The sequence below is a fragment of the Panthera uncia genome, chromosome B1 (assembly GCF_023721935.1).
Source record: "Panthera uncia isolate 11264 chromosome B1, Puncia_PCG_1.0, whole genome shotgun sequence".
NCBI lineage: Eukaryota > Metazoa > Chordata > Mammalia > Carnivora > Felidae > Panthera > Panthera uncia.
The window spans coordinates 163,135,576-163,159,216 of NC_064811.1; the positions used below are offsets into that span (position 1 = coordinate 163,135,576).

General features: G+C 35.5%; 1 protein-coding gene across 10 annotated transcripts in view; it reads left to right on the plus strand.

The window, feature by feature from the left end:
* The window catches only part of PSD3 (pleckstrin and Sec7 domain containing 3), a 796,552-nt gene that overhangs the window by 626,197 nt on the left and 146,714 nt on the right, over nt 1-23,641 (plus strand). The window contains exon 15 of one of the 10 annotated variants that reach the window (XM_049632453.1): nt 21,361-21,762. The exons of the other annotated variants lie outside the window; for them this stretch is intronic. Within the exon in view, the coding sequence (XP_049488410.1) occupies nt 21,361-21,533 (173 nt within the window). The 3' untranslated portion in view covers nt 21,534-21,762. Of the gene's footprint in view, nt 1-21,360; nt 21,763-23,641 lie in introns of those variants that run through there. 10 annotated transcript variants of the gene reach the window in all.

Here is a 23,641-nt window from a genome sequence, read left to right on the forward strand (position 1 = left end):
CCACATTTAACAAAGAGTTAAAAACAGAAATGAAAAATGCAGTAACATTCAAAACAGGCTTGATGCAATGAACACAAGGATGGAAGAAGCAGAGAAACAACTAGGTAATGTAGAAGATAAAATAATGAAATCTAGTGAAGCTGAATAAAACAGAGAAAGAAGAATTATGCAACATGAGAATATACTTAGGGAACTCAATTACTCCATCAATCATAATAACATTCATATTACAGGAGTCTCAGTAGAAGAGAGAAAAGGGGGCAGAAAATTTCTCTAGATCCTCGGAGGCACAGAAACCTCCCATCAAAATCAACAAAAGTAAGCTAGCACTAAGGCATTATAATTAAATTTGCAAAATATAGTGATTAAGAAAAAAAAAATCTTAAAAGCAACAAGACAAAAGAAGTCCCTAACTTACAAGGGAAACCCATAAGGTTCGCTGCAGATTTCTCAACAGAAACTTCCCAAGTCAGGAGAGACTGGCATGATGTATTCAAAGTTCTGAATGGGAAAATTTTGCAGCCAAGAATACTCTGTCCAGCAAGGCTATCATTCAGAATAGAAGGAAAGGTAGAGTTTCCCAGATGAACAAAAACTAATGGAGTTTAAAGCAGCCCTGCAAGAAAACTTAAAGGGAACTGAGTAGAAAGGAAAGACCAAAGTGACAAAAACAAGAAAGAAGAGAACATCTCCAGAAACCATGACAAAAGAAGGAATAAAACGGCATTAAATACATATCCATCGATAGTTATTCTGAGTGAAAATGGACTAAATGCTCAAATCAAAAGACATAGGGTGTCAGATTGGATAAAAAGACAAAACCCATCTATATGCTGCCTACAAAAGACTCATTTTAGACCTAGCACACCTGTGCCTTGAAAGTGACAGGATGGAGAAATATTTATCATGCAAGTGGACACCTAAATAAAGTTGGAGTAGCAATACTTATATAGGACAAGGTACACTTTAAACCAAAGACTATAACAAAAGATGAAGAAGGGCACTATATCATAATAAAGGAGTCTATCCAAAAAGATCTGACAGTTGGAAGTTATTATGCACCCAAGATGGAGGCACCCAAGTGTATAAAACAATTAATAACAAACATAAAGCAACCCCTTGATAATAATACAATAAGAGGAGGAGACTTTATCACCCACTTATATCAGTGAACAGATCATCTGTGGAAAAAAATTAAACAAGGAAATAATGGATTTGAATGACATACTGGACCAGATGGACTTAACAGATATATTCAGAACATTCCATCCTAAAACACCAGAATACACATTATTTTCAAGTGCACATGGGACATTCCCCTGAATAGATCGCATACTAGGTCACAAATGAGACTTCAAAAAGTACAAAAAGATTGAGATCATACCATGCATCTTTTTTGACCACAACACTATGAAACTTGATGTCAATCACAAGAAAAACTGAAAAGACAACAAATACTGGAGGTTAAACAGCATGCTACTAAACAATGAATGAGTCAACCAGGAAATCAAAGAAGAAATTTAAAAAATACTTGGAAACAAATGAAAATGAAAACACAGTGGTCCAAAACCTTTGGGATATGCAGGAAAAGCAGTCCTAAGGTGGCAGTATACAGTGCTACACGCCTACTTCAAGAAACAAGAAAAATCTCAAATGAAAAACCTAATCCTACACCTAAAGGAAGTAGAAAATGAACAACAAATGAAGCCTAATGCCAGTAGAAGGAGGTAAATAATAAAGATTAAAGCAGAAATAAATGGTATAGAAACTAAAAAAACAGTGGAGCAGACCAATGAAACTAGGGATTTCTTAGTAACATTGATAAACTCTTAGACACATTTATAAAAAAAAAAAAAAAAAAAAAAAAAAAAGAGAAAAAGGAAGGACCAAAATAAAATAAAAATAAAAGAGGAAAATTAACAGCCAACACTACATAATACAAACAATTGTAAGAGAATATTATGAAAAATTATATGCCAACAAATTGGAAAACCCTGAAGATTGGATAAATTCCTAGAAAGATATCATACCAAAACTTAAATAGGAAGAAATAGAAAACTGAACAGACCAATAACTGGAAAATAAATTGAATTAATAATCAAAACTCTCCCGACAAACAAATTCCAGGGCCAAGTGGCATCACAGGTGGGTTCTACCAAACATTAAAAGGAGAGTTAATACCTATTCCTCTCAAACTATTCCAAAATATAGAAGAGGGTGGAAAACTTCCAAATTCATTCTATGAGTCCAGCATTACCCTGATACCAAAACCAGATAAAGACTCCACTAAAAGAGAAATAGAGGTTAATGTCCCTGATGAACATGGATGTAAAAAGTCTCAATAAAATAGCAGCAAACCAAATCTAACAGTACATTAAAAGAATCCCCATGATCAAGTGAGATTTATTCCTGGACTGCAAGGGTGGTTCAGTATTTGTAAATCAATCATCATGATACACCACATTAATAAAGGAAAGGATAAGAACCATATGATCTTTTAAACAGATGCAAAAAAAAATTGACAAAGTACAATATCTATTTGTGATAAAAACCTTCAATGTAGTAGGGTTATTAGAGAGAACATAACAACATAATAAAGGTCATATACGAAAAACCCACAGCTAATATCTTCTTAAGTGGGGAAAAACTGAGATAATTTCCTCTACAGTCAGGAACAAGATAGGGATGTCCACTCACCATTGTTACTTTGACATAGTCCTGAAAGTCCTAGCCACAGCATTCAGAAAACAAAAATAAATAAAAGGCATCCACATCAGCAAGGAAGAAGTCAAACTTCAGTCTTTGCAGATGATGTGATACTCCATATAGAAAACCCAAAAGACTCCATCAAAAAATTACTAGAACTGAAACATGAATTCAGTAAAGTCATAGGATTCAAAATCAAGGTACAGAAATCTTTTGTATTTCTATACACCAATAATATAGCAGCAGAAAGAGAAATCAAGGAATGGATTCCATTTACAAGTGCACCAACAACCCTAAGATACTAGAAATAAACCTACTCAAGAGGTAAAAGATCTGTACTCTGGAAACTATAAAACACTGATGAAAGAAATTGAAGAGGACACAAAGAAATGAAGATGTTCCGTGATCATTAATTGGAAGAACAAACTTGTTAAAATGTCTACTACCCAAAGCAGTCTACACATTTAATGCAATCTCTATCAAAATACCACCAGCATTTTTCATAGAGCTAGAATAAACAATTCTAAAACTTGTATAGAACCACAAAAGACCCTGAATAGCCAAGGCAGTCATGACAAAGAAAAGCAAATTGGAAGCATCACAATTCCAGGCTTTAAGTTATATTGCAGTGCTGTTGTGATCAGGACACTATGGTACTGGCATAAAAACAGACACATGGATCAGTGGAACAGAGTAGAAAACCCAGAAATGAACCACAACAATATGGCAATTTCATCTTCAACAAAGCAGGAAGGAATATCTAATGGGAAAAATTCTCTTCAACAAATGGTGTTCTGAAAATTGGACAGCAATATGCAAAGGAGTGAAACTGGGCCACTTTCTTACATCACACACAAAAATAAATTTAAAATGGCTGAAAGACCTAAATGTAAGGTGGGAAACTATTAAAATCTTAGAGAACACAGACAGTAACCTTGTTGACATCAGCCATAGCAACTTTGCACTAGATAAGTCTCCTGAGGCAAGGGGAACAAAAACAAAAATAAACTATTGGGACTTCATCAAGATAAAAACTTCTGCACAGTGAAAGAAACAATCAATAAAACTAAAAGGCAATCTTTGGAGTGGGAGAAGATATTTGCAAGTGATGTATCTGATAAAACGTTAGTATCCAAAATTTATAAAGAACTTATCAAACTCAACACCCAAAACACAAATAATCCAGTTAAAAAATGAGAAGACATGAGTAGACATTTTTCCAAAGAAGGCCAACAGACACGTGAAAAGTTGTTCAACATCATTCATCATCAGGGAAATACAAATCAAAAGTGCATTGAGGTATCACGTCACACCTGTCAGAATGACTAAAATTAATGACACAGCAAACAACAGATGTTTTGAGTTTACTGAGAAAGGGAATCCCCATTACACAGTTGGGAATGCAAACTGGAACAGCCACTGAGGAAAACATTATGGAGGTTCCTCAAAAAGTTAAAATAGAAGGGCACCTGGGTGGCTCAGTTTGTTGATTGATCAGCTCTTGGTTTCAGCTCAGGTAATGATATCACAGTTCCTGGGTTCAAGCTCTGCATTGGGCTCCAAACTGGTAGAGCAGAGCCTGCTTTGGATACTCTCTCCTTCTTTCTACCCCTCCTCCACTCTTGCTCGCTGTCTCTCTCTCTGTCTCTCTCTCTCTCAAAAAAAAAAGTTAAAAATAGAAATACCCTATGATTCAGCAGTTGAAGTACTAGGTATTTACCCAAAGGATACAAAACTACCGATTCAAAGGGGTACATGCACCACAGTATTTATAGCACATTGTCAACAATAGCCAAATTATGGTAAGTGCCCACATGGCAATCAACTGACTAATGGATACAGAAGTGGTATATGTATGTAATGGAATATTACTCTGCCAAAAACAGTAGAATGAAATCTTTTCTTTGCAACCACATGGATGGAGCTAGAGAGTATCAGGCTAAGCAAAGTAAGCCCATCAGAGAAAGACAAATACTGTCTGATTTCACTCATGTGGAATTTAAGAAAGAAAACAAATGAACATAGAGGGGGGAAAAAATAAAACAGACTCTTAACTATAGAGAACGAACTGATGTTCGTTGGAGGTGAGGTAGGTTTGTGGACAGGTTAAATGGATGATGGGTATCAAGGAGTGCCCTTGTGATGAGCACTGGCTGCTGTGTGTAAGTGATGTATCAGTAAATTCTGCAGCTGAAACTAATATTACATTGTCTGTTAACTGGAGTTTAGATAAAAATTTGAAAAAAGGAAAAAAAAGTTACCTTGGAATAAGGGAGTGAGATTGAGTGATTGCTGTGGTGTATGCTAAGTATATGTTTAACTTCATAAGAAACTTCCCAACTATTCCAAAGTGTCTCTGTACCATTTTGCATTCCTCCTAGCTATGCATGTTATATCCTCTTGATAAAATGGTTCCTTTATCATGAAATGATCCCTCTCATTCCTGGTCTTACTTATTTTGAAATCCACTTTGTCTTAGATTAACATAGTAACTCTCCCTTTCTTTTTAGTTTCTGTGTGATATTTAGATTTTTTTTCTAGCTTTTTAATCTATAATTTTGTCTTTAAAATTGTTGCATACAGCATATTGATGTCTTGCTTTTTATCAATTTACAATCTCTGTGTTTTAACTAGAGTGTTTTCCTGCCTTGTTTAAGATTTGTGTGTGTGTGTGTGTGTGTGTGTGTGTGTGTGTGTGATTCTTTCTTCAATATTGGTGTATTGTCTTTGCTCTTTGTTTAATAATTTTAATGATTGTTTTTGGATTTACACTATAACTTGTCACAGTCTGTTTTCAAATTTTACTACTTCACGTGTAGTTTGAGACCCTTACAACAGGCTATTTTCTTTTCTCTCTTCCTAGCATTTGTGCTACTGTCATATGTTTTACTTGTGTATATGTTGTAAAACTCCTAGTACATGGTGATTATTTTTGCTTTAAATAGAAATGTGATTTTTACCTTCACCCACACATTGACTATTTCTGGGATACTAAGTTTCCGTTTGCTTTTCCAAATTTCCACTTAGTATCTTTTTTTCTTAAATAATTTCCTTTAATATGTCTTAATAGTAAAGTCCTGCTAGCAAGAAATGTTCTCATGTTTTATTGGTTTTAAAAAAAATGTGCAATGCAAGGGTGCCTGGGTGGTTCAGTTGGTTGAGCGTCTGGCTCTTGATTTCAGCTCAGGTCATGATCTCACAGTTGGTGAGATAGAGCTCTGTGCTGGTAGTATGGAATCTGCTTGGGATTCTCTCTCTTTTCCTTTCTCTCTGTTCCTTCCCTGCTTGTGCTCTGTCTCTCTTAAAATAAATTAATTAAAAAAAATTTTAATGTACACTGCATCTTAATTTTAGGAATTTATGATTATTGGTTGTAGAATTATTTGGCAGTGTTTTCCTTTTCCTTCAGTAATTTAAAAACATTCCATTGTTCAATGCCCTGTGTGATTTCAGGCAAAATGCCTGCTGACATTATTTGTTCCTCTGTACTTAGCATGTTTTTTTTTCCTCCTTCTGACTGCTTTGGTGACTTTTCTTTTTCTTTTTGATTTTCAGCAGTTTTATTATGAGCTGTCTTAACGTGGTTTTCTTTTTCCTTGTCTGGTGGTTGACGTTCTTGGATTCATCAGTTTATATTTTTCACCAATTTTGGATATCTTTTAGCCTTTATTTCTATGGCACCCACCCCTCTTTCTGGGACTCTAGTTTCCTGTATATTTGACTACTTGGTATTACACGAAAGGTTCTTTGAGGCTTTATTCAGTTTTTTCCAAATCTTTTATGTAGTTTCAGGACCTTATTTTAGTAACATTTTATTGCTGTGTCTTCAAGTTTACAACAGTATTTATCGTTGTATATATAGTATTCTTACTTTTGAAACTGCATCATGAATCTTTTCTATCCTCCATTTCTCTCATTATCAAGATTGTGTTTTTCTTAATATCCTTGAGCATATTTGTCATATTTACAATATGGTTCTTAAGGTTCTTCTCTTTGATTTCCTTTCTCTTTCATTTCCAGACTGTTACTTTAATTGTTCTGCTGCCTCTGGGTTATACTTTTATCTTTGCATTCCTAGTAATTTTTATTTGAATACCAGACATGTGACATTTTGGAAGACTAGATTTAGTTTTATTACTTTAAAGAATACTGGATTCTATTGTATGGATAAGTAACTTGTAAAATAACTGAATCCTTTAGAGGCTTGCTGTTACCCTTAGTTATGATGGATCCAAAGCAGCCTTTATTCTGGGATTTATTTAGCTTCATACTAAAGCATTATTTAGACTCCATTGCCCTAGTTTTGCAAAGTCTTTCTGTACTCTGTCTGATGAGAGCACAGACTATTCCCAGCCCTATGTGAGTTTTTGAAATTGTTTATTCCACTACTTTTTGGTAGTTCTTTCCAACACCTTGGATAATTTACTTTCACATGTACTCAGGTTAGTGCTCTAGCCAAGACCTGGGAATTAACTCTGTAAATCTCCAGAGCTATCCTCTTGTGTAGCTTTCCCTCTGCTGGACAGTTCTAGCCACCTCAGCCATACCAAACTTAGCATGACTTCCATGTTCTGTTTTGGTACCCTCTTTCACTACTGGATCTTAGCTATTTCTTCCAAGCAGTAATCTGGGATTACCAACCTCATTTGTTCCTTTCTCTTTGGAATCTATTCAAAGCTGCCTATTATACAACATCTAAAAACTTTTGTTTTATATGTATTGTTCTGTTTTCTAGTTCTTATGACAGGGGAGCAGTTTTTGTAACAGTTAATTTTTCATAGGCATAAGGAGAACTAAATTGATGACTGATCCCTTTTGTTAAGAAATTTCTTTCTAGTTGTCTCAGATCTCAAGACTTAATATTTACTGAGCTATGAAAGTGATAAGGAATTCTAAGCCTTTGAGTACAATTGAACTCGTTAGATATGTATTTGGAGATTCAGAAAGGAGTTGTTTGCTTCCCAGCTAATCTCCATGCTCTCCCTACCTCCTACTTGTTGGACTTTAAATCATATCCGTTTGAACTGGTTTTTCTCAGTGATAGACTGCTGCTGCTTCTTGGAAATGTACTGGAATGGCTGAACTGCTTCTGGACCATTTGCCTTTTTCTTTTAAGAGGTGATCACTATAAGTAAATTCAGAATATACTTTATGTTACTAATGTCTGGTGTGTTTTGAAATAGATCATTTTTAACTTCCAGTACATTAAAAAAGTAACAACAGTGGAGCTTTCTTGGAATAAGTGCTTCAAATAATTTTTGAGGTATCTGTGTAATGACACCTTTTTGACATATTTATCCGAAGTCTGTAAACACTTTATTTGGGTTATCATGTTCAGTGTACCTAGAACTATATCGTATTTATATACATATATATACATATATATACATTATACATACATATACATATATATATGTATATATATGTATATGTATATATAATGTATATATATGTATATATGTATATATATGTGTGTGTGTGTATATATACACATATATATGTATATATGCATTTGTATATATTTGTGTCTGTGTGTGTATATATACATATATATGTTTGTGTGTGTGTGTGTGTGTGTGTGTGTGTGTGTGTAAACATATCCAGGTGCTCTGATATTATAGCTATTACTCTGATACAGATATTACCAAAAATTTTTAATAAGTGAAGATTTTGGTTAAAACTATGGAGAGATTAAAACCCTGATTAACTTGTCTCTAAAGGACCTCTTGTCTGACTCAATATTTGGTATCTTTCACTGTTTAGTTAACTGTAAGGACTCAGTTTGTCAGATGTATCTGTAATTGCTCATAAGCATTTTAAAAACCTTAGAAGTTTCCTTTGCTTCATTTAATTAATTTATTTAGCTTTTTAAAAATAAGCTCAACTCAGAAATTTTAACTGGAGGAGACAAATCATGATTGAAAGCAAATGTTGTATATTTCATAGAAGTATATGTGTTTATCAGACTCATGAAATCTGACAATAAGGTAAAGTATTGACAGGTCAAATTTGGAAAGCAAACTATCTTCTGAATTTGTCAGACAAAATAAAATACAAAATTCAGTATAACCTCTTAGTTTTATTAGTCTGATGTGGGAAATTTGTGGAAATCAAGAAAGGTATTAAAGGTAAATCAAGAAAGGTAGACAAGATATTCAAAATTTTAAATGTTCAAAAAATGAGGATGATAACAGTGATAATCAAGTGATAAAGTGGTAAAAGTGATAATCACTATTAAAGCTTTATCCTAAGCACTTTGTGCATTAATTCATTTAATCTTCACTCTAGGAAGTAGATATTATTAGTATCTACATTTTGTTAAGGAGGAAATGGATATTAAACATCTTAACTAAGCCTGTAGTAGAGAATAGCAGAGCACCTGATAGGAGTAAAATCTGATTATGGCAAACTAATTACAGCATATTGTTTAAAGCAGTGCCTAAGAGAAAATATGCTTATGAAATATTTAATTTGTGCATTTTTTTGTGTAGTCAGGGACAGTCTGTCACTATGTCACATGTATTTAGATGACTAGAGGCCTCAAACTAGAGCCAGCAGGGGCTGAGAATTTTGTTCCTTGGCCAACACAGCCCTTTTATATAAACTGAATTGCATGATTTAGTTAGGCATTTTCTTGTTGACCATAGTTTCTACAATTCCCTGTACCAGGCCTTCTCTGACAATAATTGCTACTTTTCTGGCCCTAGAGTCTTTGAGATTGTGACCCCCATACCTGTCCCCCATTTAGACTGATGTAGCACACAAGAGATGGGAACAAGCAGGTGAATAAAATCATACATAGTGCTGTCTTTGTATTTTAGTAGTATCAGTGTTGCAAAAACTGAAGTTGTTGTCTAGTTTTTATTACCACAGCCTATATAAGCTGAGGTGCAAGTAATGATTTTTTTTCTCTATGTGAATTAAGCACTCCTCGAGTACCTAACACAGTAGATTTATATTAAACATAGCCTCTCTCCTCTAAGGAGCTTACAGTTAGGTGTAATATGTGGAGAATAATTACAGTCTAGCATCCACAGTATAAATTTTTAAATACATACATTGTTAGCTAAGGTACTACACACATAATGTTCAAAATTGAATGGAAAAAGTGCTGTTCAGACCATGCTTACATATTTTCTCAGATAACAAGACATTGATAGGACAGTGGAATAGAAGAGAGCCTAGAAGCAGCAGTGGCCATTGTTTATAATAACTTGATAGATGTCATAAGAAGTATTTCAGTAATTTAGCAACATCAGAAATGTTTCAGTAAATGGTGCTGAGTGGGGGGATATGTGGATGCAATGTATAGGAGGGTATGGTGTGTCGGGCAGTATGTGATAGTGTGCATGTGGGGTGTGATGGGGTGTTTGTATGTGTGTTTCCACATCAGTCCAACCAGAAAAATCAGTTTCAGGTAAATTAAAAGTAAAAGTTTGAGAGACAAAATGTAAAACTTTTAGAAGAAGCTGTGGAACAGTATCTTTGTAATCTTTAGGTAGGGAAAGATTTCTTAAGATTTAGGAAAACAAAAACCGTGAAAGAATATGTTGATAGGCATGATTGTGTTAAAAGTAAAGACTTAAAAAATTTTTAATGTTTACTTATTTTTGAGAGAGAGAGAGAGACAGAATATGAGCTGGGGAGGGGCAGAGGGAGAGGGAGACACAGAATCTGAAGCAGGCTCCAGGCTCCAAACTGTTAGCACAGAGCCTGACACTGGGCTCAAACTCATGAACCATGATATCATGACCTGAGCCTAAGTGAGACATTTAACTGACTGAGCCACCCAAGCTCCCCCAAAAGTAAAGTCTTCTTTATATTAAAATACTCTTTTGAAAGTTAAAAGACAATCCACATATTGGGAGAAGATACTCACAGCACATTACAGGGATTAGTATCCATAGTATACATATAAAGAAATGTTAAATTAATTAGAAAAGACAACCCAGTAGAACAATGAGCAACAATTTGAACAAACCACCACAGAAAAAGACATTGAGATAATTAATAAATATATGAAGAGATACCCAACCTCAGCAATAATCAAGGATATTCAAATTAAACACATGATGAGATAATATTTCACATATGTCACATTGACAAGAATTTGAAAGAATGATACCAGACGTTGGCAAGCATTTAGAGCAATGAACACTCTCCTACTCTGTTAATGTATCAGTGGTATCCCCACTTTGGAAGATAGTTAGCGATCATCAATAGAGTTGAAAATACTTCAACCTATGTCTCAGTTTATCCAATCCTGCATAGGTACATATCAACAGAAACTTGCAGTTTTATAATGAGGAATTTCATAGCAGCATTATAATAGCTGAAAATAAAACAGCCTAAATGGCCTTTTACAAGGGATTGGATGGGTTACATATATCACATAATAGAAAACTATGTAACAGTGAAATGCAAGGAACTAGAGTTCTGTGTATCCACATGGATAACTCACAAATATGATGTTGAATGAAAAACAATGTGCAGAAGAATACACACTTATGAAAAGATTCTACAGCATTCAGAACAGTACTATTTTTAGTAGGAATACATTCACATAAGAAATAATTAAATATGGAATAGTGGTTACCTCTGGCAGAGAGAACACATGGAATCAATGATGAGTACCCAGCAATTCAACTATATTGATTTATTTTTTTAATTAGGTGATAGTGGCATTTTTTTTTTGCTTTATTGCTGTTGATAAACTTTAGATGCATTAATGTTTTATAATTTTTAAAAACTTGGGGCACCTAGGTGACTCCATCGGTTGACCATCCAACTCTTGGTTTGAGCTCAGGTCATGAACTTGCTGACAGCACAGAGTCTGCTTGGGATTCTCTCTCCTCTCCCTTCCACCCCGTCAAAATAAATAAGCTTAAAAAATAATTTTTAAAAACTTGATGGAACACTTGATTGCATGGGAAATTTAGAAATAGTTGGTATTTTGCTTGAAATCTGTGTGAGAAAACACTTAGAAAACCCAAAAACCAAATTTTGTAAGTACCATCACTACAATATAACATTTTAAAACTTCACCACAATAATAGAATTTTGATTGCTTTTTACAGTTAGAAATGTGAAAGATTTAATTATGGCTACACCTAGAATATAAATATTGTCCACCTTGACTCTGTAAGAGGATGGATGAAAAAAGGTGAGAGGTAAAAGTGGAGAGGAGATGGGGCACCTGGGTGGCTCAGTCGGTTAGGCGTCTGACTTCAGCTCGGGTCACTATCTCACAGTTTGTGGGTTCAAGCCCCACATCGGGCTCTGTGCTGACATCTCAGAGCCTGGAGCCTGCTTTGGATTCTGTGTCCCCCTCTCTGTCTCTTTTACAGTTTATGATGACAGCACATTGTTTAGGGATGCAATGGAAATTTACCCAAAGTAATAGCTCAAATGCTAAAAGGTGCTTTCTTTTGGAAATGGAATGGGAGGACTTCAGAAGAAGTGAACCAAGGTAGCTAATAATTTTGTGGCCATATCACTTTAATTATTTTGAAATACTTTAATCACATTGCATTTCCAGCATAGATTATTCAATGACTTTACCCACATGAGATTTGTTTCTAATTTGAAATATTGAAATGTGGATTACTTTGTAAGAAAGTGAGAACCACATTCAGTTCATATTTTTAATCTCATTTAACTACTTTTTGTTTAAGGAGTGTTTGGTAGTATCTTGAGAAGGTTAGGGAAGTTTACTCACTTTACAAGGGTTTACACAGTAAACCCTGTCAGTAAAAGTTTTGGAAATTTAGTCCCACATATCCAATTTGAGAGAGTAGATGTTATTTTGAGTCACACATTCTGAAAATAGAATTTATAATGGCAGTACAGGCAGAATTCTTTCCTATTGTGTAACATTGGAACAGTGACACTATAATTAAAAGATAATAAAATTGAAATGGTTTTCTTATTTCCAGAAGACAGTTGTTTCCTCCTGTTACATAAAGACTCTTTAAGTGGAGGCAAAGCAAAGCAATTATTTTAAAAATATGCTAAGGTCTCCTCCCCTTTTCCATTTTGCTGCACTGTGGGAGCTGGGTGCATAATGAAGCCTTTGAGCTGTTGATACAGGTCAAACAAGGAGCAGTGCCTGGAGGGCAGCCCTCTGAGTTCTCAGTATTAGTTCCCCATGTGACATTCTAGTGTTGGTGACATTTAATCTGTTTTTGATGGGGAATGCTTCTTCATAACTCTACATTTAGACTAAAAGAATACATTTTAAGTTTTTAAGTTCCATTTTGATGACTAAAGCCTTTAATTTAAAATCCACCTTTTCCTGAAGTGGACTAAAGTTGGTTGAAAGAAGCTACCCACCATTCTCAGAAACCCTTGACAAGGGCACATGGAATAGAAACTGCAGTCTTTTAGCACCAAAAAAAAATCTGTGTTCATAATTTCTGACATATTACTTTCTGAAAGAGGAATGTACTGTTTTCATTGCATCTGATTTTTAGAAATTATTCTATTGGAATTATTGACTCTAAAGATTTTTTATATAGTTAACATTTGTGAAAAGAGAATAACGTTGATATCTCTGTTATGGTTATTTAATGCAGTATATGAAATTCTTCAGTAATTTGATAAAAACTTGAAATGAAAAATACACTGCTGGTTTTTTTTTGTTTTTTTTTTTTAATTTTTTTTTTTTAATGTTTATTTATTTTTGAGACAGAGAGAGACAGAGCATGAACGGGGGAGGGTCACAGAGAGAGGGAGACACAGAATCTGAAACAGGCTCCAGGCTCTGAGCTGTTGCACAGAGCCCGACGCGGGGCTCGAACTCACGGACCGCAAGATCGTGACCTGAGCTGAAGTCAGACGCTTAACCAAGCAAGCCACCCAGGCGCCCCGATACACTGCTGTTTTTTTAAAGGAAATAATTACAGTGGCAGAAATATGTGTGCAAAGATGTTATCACTGGATACTACAGACTTAATTTGAGCTTTGAAAGTAGATAGGCCATTTATTCATTTATTTTGTTTTATTGTAGTGCAGTTGACATACTGTATTACTTATAGGTGTACAACCTAGTGATTCATCATTTATATGCATTATGAAATAATCATCATAAGTCTACCTACCATCTCTCACCACACAAAGTGATTACAACATTCTTAACTATGCATTCCCTATGCTATACTTTACATCCCTATGACTTACTTTAAAACCGGAAGTTTGTACCTCTTAATCCCCTTCCCCTATTTTGCCCATCCCCCCCACCCCAGCATTACCAATTTATTCTGTTTCTATTTTGTTTTGATTGTTCATCTGTTTTTTAGATTCTACATATAGGTGAAATCATGCAGATTTTGTCTTTGTCTTATTTCACTTAGCATTTACCCTTAGGTTTACCATGTTGTCACAAATGCCAAGATTCCATTCTTTTTTATGGCTGAATAATATTCCTTTGCACACACATAAACACACACACACACACACACACAACACATCTTCTTTATCCATTCATCTATTGATGGACATTTAAGTTCCTTCTATATCTTATTCATTGTAAATTATGCTACAGTGAACATAGTGGCACATGTATCTTTTCAAATTATTATTTTTATTTTCTTTGGGTAAATAACCAGAGTTGGCATTGCTGGATTGTATGATAGTTCTATTTTTATTTTTTTTGAGGAACCTCCCATACTGTATTCTCTAGTGGCTACAATAAATTAAATTTCCACCAATAGTTCATGAAGGTTTCCTTTCCCTACATTCTCACCAACATTTGTTATTTCTTGTCATTTTAATAATAGCTATTCTGACAAGTGTTAGGTATTATTACGTTATGGTTTTTATTTGTGTTTTCCTGATGAGTAATGATGTTGAGTATCTTTTCACGTATTTGTTAGCCATCTGTGTGTCTTCTTTAGAAAAATATCTATCCAGATCCTCTGCCAGTGTTTAAATCACATTGTTTTTTTGCTATTGTGTTGTATGAGTTCTTTATATATTTTGGATAATAATTCCTTATCACATATACCATTTGCAAATATCCTCTCCTATTCAGTAGGCTGCCTTATTATTTTGTTGATGATTTCCTTCACGGTTAAAAATCTTTTTAGTTTCATGTAGTCATATTGTTTATTTTTGCTCTTGTTGCCCTTGCCTGAGGAGACAACTCCAAAAAAATACCAGTAAGATGAATGTCCAAGAGTTTATTGCTTTTATTTTCCTTCAGCGGTTTTATGGTTCCAGGTCTTGCATTTAGGTCTTTAATCCTTTTTGAGTTTGTTTTTTTTTTGTAATCCCCGATTTCGAATCTGAGAGACCACCAAGGAGCTGATACCGATGCAAACGCACGAGGGTTTATTTGCAAGCTCGAGCTTGGGCCCAAGTATACCCGACACAGCGGAGCAGGGACTTGGACTCCTAGGTTAAGAGGCATAGCAGTTTTATAGGGGCCAGTGGCCAATGAGATTGTAACACACACAGAAAGTTGCATAGTCATGTCAGTCCACATGCAGGTGGCCAATTGAATTACAATTTACCCTATAGTAACTGTTTGAACTAGCCTATCACTCTGGTCAGAATTGGCACGCAAGTTTGGTGGGCAAAAGGCGGGGTTTAAGAATTGGCATGCAAGTTTGGTGGGCAAAAGGCAGGGTTTACATTCTTTGGCGGTTAGGGGTTCCGCATTCCTGTATGAACCGGTTTCCAGTAAGGGTGTGCTCAGTGGCTTGACTAGGGTGGGGGAGTGTCTTAAGCAATAAGTAGGTCATGTGGGGGTTATACATGAGATGGTAGGTATAGCACAAGATGGAGTTAGTCTTGCTCTGCTTGTCCAGGGGTAGGGGATTTTTGTTAAATTCCTTGGGTCCCACATTTTCTGTGTAGTTTAAGAAAGTGGTCCAGTTTTATTCTTTTGTGTGTAGTTGTCTAGTTTCCCAGCACCAATTATTGAAAAGGCTGCCTTTTTTCCATTGTATATTCTTGTCTCCCTTGTCATATATTAATTGACCATATAAGCATGAGTTAATTCTGGAATCTCTATTTTGTTCCATTGACCTATGCGGTTATGTGCCAGTACTATACTGTTTTGATTACTATAACTTCGTAGTATAGTTTGAACCAAGGACAGTGATACCTACAGAATTGTTCCCTTTTCTCAAGATTACGGTGGCTATTTAGGGTCTTTTGTGTTTCTATACATGTCTAGTCCTGTGAAATATGCCATTGGTATTTTGATGGGTATTGCATTAAATATATAGAATTCTTTGGGTGCTTTGGACATCTTAACAATATTCTTCCAATTAATGAGCACAATATATCTTTCCATTTATATATGTCATCTTCATTTTCTTTCACCAGTGTCTTATAGTTTTCAGAGTACAAGTCTTTCCCCTTCTTGGTTAAATTTATTCCTAGGTATTTTATTCTTTTTGATGCAATTGTAAATGGGATTGTTTTTTTTTTTAATTTTACGTTTTTACTAGTTGTTCTTAGTATGTAGAAACACAGCTGGTTTCTGTGTACTTTAAATTTTTTATCCTAAAATTTTATTGAATTAATTCTGATAGCTTTTTTTATGTAGTATCTAGGGTTTTCTATATATAGTAACATGTCATCTACAAATAGTGATAGTTTTATTTCCTTCTTACCTGTTTGGATGCTTTTATTTCTTTTCCTTATCTGCTTGTTGTGCCTGGGATTTCTTTTTTTTCCTTCTTCTTTTATTTTATTTATTTTTTATTATCTTTTTCTTCTTTATATACTTTTTTAAATTTTTTTATGAATATAATTTGTAACATTGGCTTACATCCAACACCCGGTGCTCATCCCAACAAGTGCCCACCTCAGTGCCCATCACCCATTTTCCCTCTCCCCCACTCCCCTATTCACCCATAGTTTGTTCTCTGTATTTAAGAGTCTCTTATGGTTTGCCTCCCTCCCTCTCTGTAACTTTTTCTCCCTTCCCTTCCCCTATGCTCTTCTGTTCAGTTTCTCAAGATCTACATATGAGTGAAAACATAGGATATCTGTCCTTCTCTGACTGACTTGTTTCACTCAGCACAATACCTTCCACTTCCATCCACGTTACTGCAAATGGCATGATTTCATTCTTTCTCATTGTGTGGCTGGGATTTCTAACACTGTGTTGAATAATGTGGCAGGAGTGGGCATCCTTGTTTTGTTCCTGATCTTATAGGAAAAGCTTTCAGTTGTTGTTTTCTCATGTTCCCTCAGGTTACCCAATTTATTGAGACTTTTTTCCATAAATGGATGCTTGAATTTTATCAAAGCCTTTTCTACATCTTTTGAAATGATCACATGGGTTTTATCATTTAGGATGTTAATGTGATGAATTGTGTTGACTCATTTGTGGGTATTGAACCATCCATCCTTGCATCCCAGGAATAAATTCCATGTAATTATTGTGTATGATCCTTTCATAATATTGATGAATTTGGTTTGCTAATAAAGATTTTTACATAGTTGTTCATCAAAGATGAAGTTTCTTTTTTTGTAAGTTTCTTTTTTTGTAGTGTCATTAGTTTTGATATCTGGGTAATGCTGGCCTCATGGAATGAATTTGGAAGCATTTCTTTCTCTTCAGTATCTTGGAATAGTTTGAGAACAGGTATTAACTCTTTTTTAAAATATTTGGTACCATTCACTTGAGAAGCCATCTAGTTCCGGAATTTTTGTTTGTTGGGAGTTTGTTGATGACTGATTCAATTTCACTACTAGTAATCAGTCTTATTCAGATTTTCTATTTCTTCCTGATTCAGTCTTGGAAAATTGTATGTAAATTGGAAATTTATCAATCTCTTCTAGGTTTTCCAATTTATTGTGTATAAGTTTTGTAGTGGTCTCTTGACAATCCTTTGTATTTGTGTGATGTACGTTATAATGGTATGGTGTTCTCTTATATTTCTGATTTTATTTACTTGAGTCATCTCTTTTTTGTACTTGATGAGTTGGCTGAATGTCAATATTTTTTATATTTTCAAAGAAACAGTTCTTAGTTTTATTGATCTTTTATTATTTCCTTCCTTCTACTACTTTGAGCTTTGGTTAGTCTTCTTTTTCTAAGTTCCTTTAGGTGTAAGATTAGATTATTACTTTGAATATATGGTGCCACTCCCTTTTGGCCTGCAAAGTTTCTATCATTCAAAGATGATAGTCTTATCAGTGTTCCCTTGTATATAACTAGCTCGTTTTATCTTGCCACTTTAAAAATTCTCTTTAATTTGTGACATTTGAATTATAATCTATCTTGATGTGAAGCTCTTTGGGTTCTTTTTGGTTGGGCTCTCTATTCTTCCTGGATCTATTATCTGTCCTTCCCCTGGTTGGGGAAGTTTTCAGCTATTATTTCCTGAAATAAGTTTTCTGTTCCTTTTTTTCCTCTTTCCTCCCTTCTGGGACCTGTATAATGTGAATATTAGTATGCTAGATGTTGTCCCTGTAGTACCTTAAACTGATTCCCTGTAGTGTGTTTTTTACTTAAGCTATATTCTTTAGTTCTGAATCATTCTGTTTATATTTTTATCACTTTTTAAAATTTCTCATTGTTCATCCATTCTTTTCCCAAATTCAGTTAGCATTTTTATAGCCATTACCCTGAACTCTTTGTCAGATAGATTGCTTATCTCCAGTTTGTTTAGTTCTTTTTTTAGGGTTTTTCCTTTTCCTGTTGTTTGGAACATATTTCTCTGCCTCCTCATTTTGTTTTTATGTATTAGATAGGTGAGATATGTCTTCTGGTCTGGAAGGTATTGTACTATGTAGTAGGGGTCCTGTGGTGACCTTGGCACTATCCGTTCTGGTCACCAGAACTAGGTATTACAGGGGTGTTTCCTATATTGTTGCATATGTGCCCTTCTGTTGTGTTTGGACAGTGACTGTCTTGGTAACAACTCTAAGCAGGGTAGCCCCTGGTTTTTCTGGCTACCAGGCCCAGCAGCTGTCCACACTGGTCCCAAGACCACCTTTCAGATATTGTAGGGTGGGAGCCACTTTGAATGAGGGACACAAGTCCTGACTAAGGCCGTTTGCTAGGTGTTGTGGGACAGAGCCCCTTGTGTTTGTGGGAGTTGCTCTCCAGCCAAGGATGCCTATTGGTTGGGCAGTATTGGGTGAGCAGGTTGGGTGGGGCAGGTCTGCATAGGAATGTCCAGGCAGGGCAAGCTGTGGCAGCAAGGTAGATGGAAACGGTGCTCACCTTTGCCAGGTCAGTGAGGTAGAAGGAGAGTAACAAAAGATGGAACCCACTATCACTTCCATTTCCAGAGAAAGTTCCTACAGATCCCTTCATTTCTGCACGAACCCTAAAATTAGTTAAGTCTTCTTCATATATGGCCTATATGCTTTTCAATCTGCTGCCTCTGTTCTGGGTCTCAGAGAAAGTGAGCTTGTGTACAAGCCCTTTAAGAATGGAGTCTCAGTTTTCTGCATCCCTCCAGTTCTCCCCCAGTTAAGACCCTCGGATTTTCAAATCCAGATATTATGCCTTGTCTTTCTGGTACAGTTTCCCAGGGCTAGGGTGATGCCTGAACTCCTCACTCCTCAGGAAGGATCTTCTCATTTTTGATAGTTTCCTGCTTGTGGGTCACCACACTGGAGATGTTGGTCCTTACGAGACTACATCTCTGCCTGCCCCTTTGACTTGTCTTAGTATGGCTTTTTCTTTATATCTTTAGTTGTGAAAGAGCAGTTCTCCTATTGTTTGGTCATTCTCAGAGAAAGTTATTCTTATATATTTATAGTTTTAGTGTGTCCGTGTGAGGAGCTGAGCTCAGAATCTTCCTACTCTGCCATTTTTATTTCTTCTCCCTCATTGATTCATTTAAAAAAAATGCTTTTGAGCATTAGCTGTGTGCCAGAACATTCACTATTGTTGGGAATAAGGAGAAGGAGTGGATATACCTAAATAGGTGTCATTCAGCTGAGAGCTGAATTATATAAGGAAATCCATCAAATCTCTGCACACAAAGATCATAGATACAAGTATTCTGGCAAGGAAATAGGTAATGCAAAGCCTTAAGGTGACAAGGATCCAATGAAGCTAATGCCTTTTAAGGTGCTTAGCACATAGAAAGAACCTAGTTTTTGTTTTTGCTACAGAATATCATCATCATCATCATCTTGGAAACTCCATGGCCAATGAAAACTTTATTGTTAGATTTATATGAAAGAGTAAAATAGAATAGTAAAATGTCTTTCTTTAATGTCATTTTAATATGATATATTCTTAGTAGAAGTGTTTAAAAGAAACAAGTGTAATATCCTTGTTGTGTGACATATGTGTGCATAGTAAAATTATTAGAAGATAATATACCAAAATGTCAATAATGGTAGTCCCTAGTTAGATTGGTGATTTTGTAGCTTTTTTTATGTGCTTTTTTTCCGTTATTTTTTCCTTTTTATTGACATTGGACAAGCTATTGACACTGGACAAGCATGACTTACGTGTACAGGGAAAATCAATATTTTATGTTACAGCACTTGTTATTTAAAATGTGACATTAATACAATGGTATGTTTTAAAGTTCTAATGAAGTATAATTAATTATAACTAAAAACAGAGAAAAACATTTGCAAAATAATGGCAAAAGTGAAAAGGCATAAAGTTTTCCATAGTATGATTAACAAAAAAAATAATAATTTGTTATGGTAAGATGGATCTGTATTGTCCCTCTCTTTTAAAAATTCACTTAATGTTTTTTGTGGTACTGTTCTTACTGTAAATAAATTGAGGCTAGGGGATGACAAAAGGTGGTTTTGTGTTGTTTTAGCAGCACTAAGTAATTCATATAAAGGCTGCTTGTTGCCATGCTCTTGGGAATGCATTTCTGTTTGCCTTTTTACAAAGTGGGAAGCACTTTAGAACACCAGAAGTCTAAATAAATGGAAGAAGTTTGACCTGAATTGGAAAAGCCAAGAGTTAAGCACACGGTGGCATCAATTCAGATGCATTCCATGATACCTCTCTGTGAGTGGCCTTATAATGTGAGGATCAAGAGTCCTGTTTCAGAAGGAGCTGAAAGTCTCTCCTCAAGCTTCTAAGTTTAGGGAAAAGTAGACAGACTTTATTACATTCCCTGGACCACAGATTTCTATCTGGAGGCTGCTCATCCTTGCCATTATTTTTATTGACCTGCAGTAGTTTTTGCCCAGGGACATTCTAAAGATGCCAGGAGCCTTAGGCTGTTTTACAATTGCAATAGCTTATTTGAATTGCTATTTGTAGAAATACATGTTCAGCAGGGTCTTTGAGTCTGACCTTTCTCAGTCATAAGGTTCTTACAAAGTTGAAGAAACCTGATTTGGTGTCACTTGATAAGCCTACTTGCCTGATTCAGCAGTTACCTGCACTACTCACACTAATGATTTAACCTTACATTTTATTTTAGCACTTAACTTGCTATAAGTTTTATAATGAGCTCTAAATTGCTAAACAAATTATGAAAAACATTACTATGCTTGATTTTCTTGTAGTTCAGTGTTCATATGTTTCACATATAATGAAGTTCTTGAACTTCAGTAGCATTTTGCTATGTCCAACTTTTTAAGATTGTTATTAAAACACCAAGTTCTCCTGAATCCTCGGTTTATAAGAATTAGAATCATGTGGGGGTGCCTGGGTGACTCAGTGGGTTAAGTGTCTTATTCTTGATTTTGGTGCAGGTCATGATCTCACGGTTCCTGGGATCGAGCCCAGTGTCAGCACTGACAGCAAGGAGCCTGCTTGGGATTCTTGCTCCCTCTCTCTGCGCCCCTTTTCCACTCACACTCTCTTTCAAAATAAATACATAAACTTAAAAAACAAAAAAAAAGAATTAAGATTCTGTTGGTTGTAGCTAATAATACTATATATCATATTTGCATGTTGCCTTTAAACATATGACATCATAAGAAAAAAAATTGCTGGGGTGCCAGGGTGGCTCAGTCAGTTGAGCATCTGACTCTAGTCATGACGTCCTGGTTCATGAGTTTGGGCCCATAGTCAGGCTCTGCGCCATCTGCTTGGGATGCTTTCTCCGTCTCTCTCTCTCTCTCTCTCTCTCTCTCTCTCTCTCTCTCCCCTCCTCCTCCTTCCCCCCACCCCCCCCCGTTGTGTGTACATGACCTCAATCTTTCCTTCTCTCAAAAATAACATTAAAAAAATTGCCACCATGTATTTTGACAGATATTACCTAGACTTATTGTGGTGATCACTTCACTGTATATATAAATACCAAATAATTATTTTCTATAACTGAAATTAACATAATGTCATATGTCAATTATACCTCAATTTTAAAAAAGAATTTTTCTTAATGTGTATTTATTTTTGAGAGAGTGTGAGTGAGTGGGGAAGGGGCAGGCAGAGGGGGACAGAGGATCCAAAGTGGGCTCCACTCTGACAACAGCGAGCCTAATGTGGCACTCAGGCACACAAACTATGAGGTCATGACCTGAGTGAAGTCAGATGCTTAACCGACTAAGCCACCAGGTACCCCTAAAAAAATTTTTTTAAGTATTTATTTATTTTGAGAGAGAGAAGCTGAGAGAGAGGAAGAGAGAGTCCCAAACAGGCCCCACGCTGTCAGCACAAAGCCTGATGCAAGCTCAAATTCACAAACTGAGCATGACCTGAGCAGAAATCAAGAGTCAGATGCATAACTGACTGAGCCACTCAGGTGCCTCTTATAAAAAGAATTCTGAGATGGTATTTCTTTTCTAGAATTTTGAAGTCCTTTACCACAGATATTCATTCTGTAAACCCATAGTACTTTGTCAAGCTATATTTGTTCCTTAGGAGCCTGGGTCTTTGCTAATTCTTATTTTCATACTTAACATCATCTTGCTGACATAATCAGAATCTAAATTTTACCCTGTCCTCTCTTTTCTCTTTAAGCAACCTGAGTTTTGTAAGGTGGTTTCATGTAAATGATAGAGAAAATAAATTTTTAAAAAATTCCCTCTAATATTTATTCAGTCATGTCATTTGCATGTCTGTTCAGGACATTTGATTTTTTTTCAATTTTTCTTCCAAGTATTAATCTGCTCTCTGGACACAGCAACAAATCAAACAAAGTACATACTCAAAGGTTCCATTATAGTGTAGAAGGAGCTCAGTAATAAATATACCATATTTCAGACCGGTGTTAAGTGATCTAGAGAAAACTAAAGTCAGAGCGAGGAGAGAGTTGTTAAACAACAAAACTTAAACTGAATAAATTGAAGATCTAATTGGCTTTGTAAACAATTGGGCAGTATCCCATACAACAAAGAAAAAGAAACTTCATTGAGCTATAGAAGATGAAATGTTTTTAAAAGCAGAGCAGAGAAAAGGAAATTATTAACAAAGAATATATTGCTTTAGGCCTGGTCACCCTTCTGAGGAGAACTGAAGGGGCATATCAGTGAATTTTCTAGTGCTGATCAAGAAATTCCGTGACTGGTTAAAAGTTACATTCCTGGCAGAAGTGAGGGAGGAGTTGAAATTGCAATTTGGTCAGGCATTGAGTCTTGATATTATGACTCAGGGCCTTAACATAAGTGATAACATTGTAGGCCTCTGGTTTTCTTTTGATCAGATCCTCAGCTTAACTGAGAGATGTGATCAAAATTTAAGGCATTAGTGCTACTATCAGCTACCACTCTAGATCTCACAGCTTTTGTTGATCCTTTGTGTGGTGGTCACAGGTTGTGATGTTTTTGCTTAGTCCCTATGATATACAGGTTACAACTTGAAGTTCACATTCTTTAAGTTGCTCATTTTCTCCATGTCTTTTTTTGACATTCGAGTCTTAAATAATTTCCTTGGTGGTTAGTGGCTGAAAACATGCATTTAAATTTTTGAGAGAATACAACCCACCAAGATTACTATGATGACTATAAGCAGAATAATTCCCAGTGTTTGTAGCACATTTCAGAGCCCTGTTCCCAAGACCCAAACTAATCAAAATCAAATAAGTCAAAG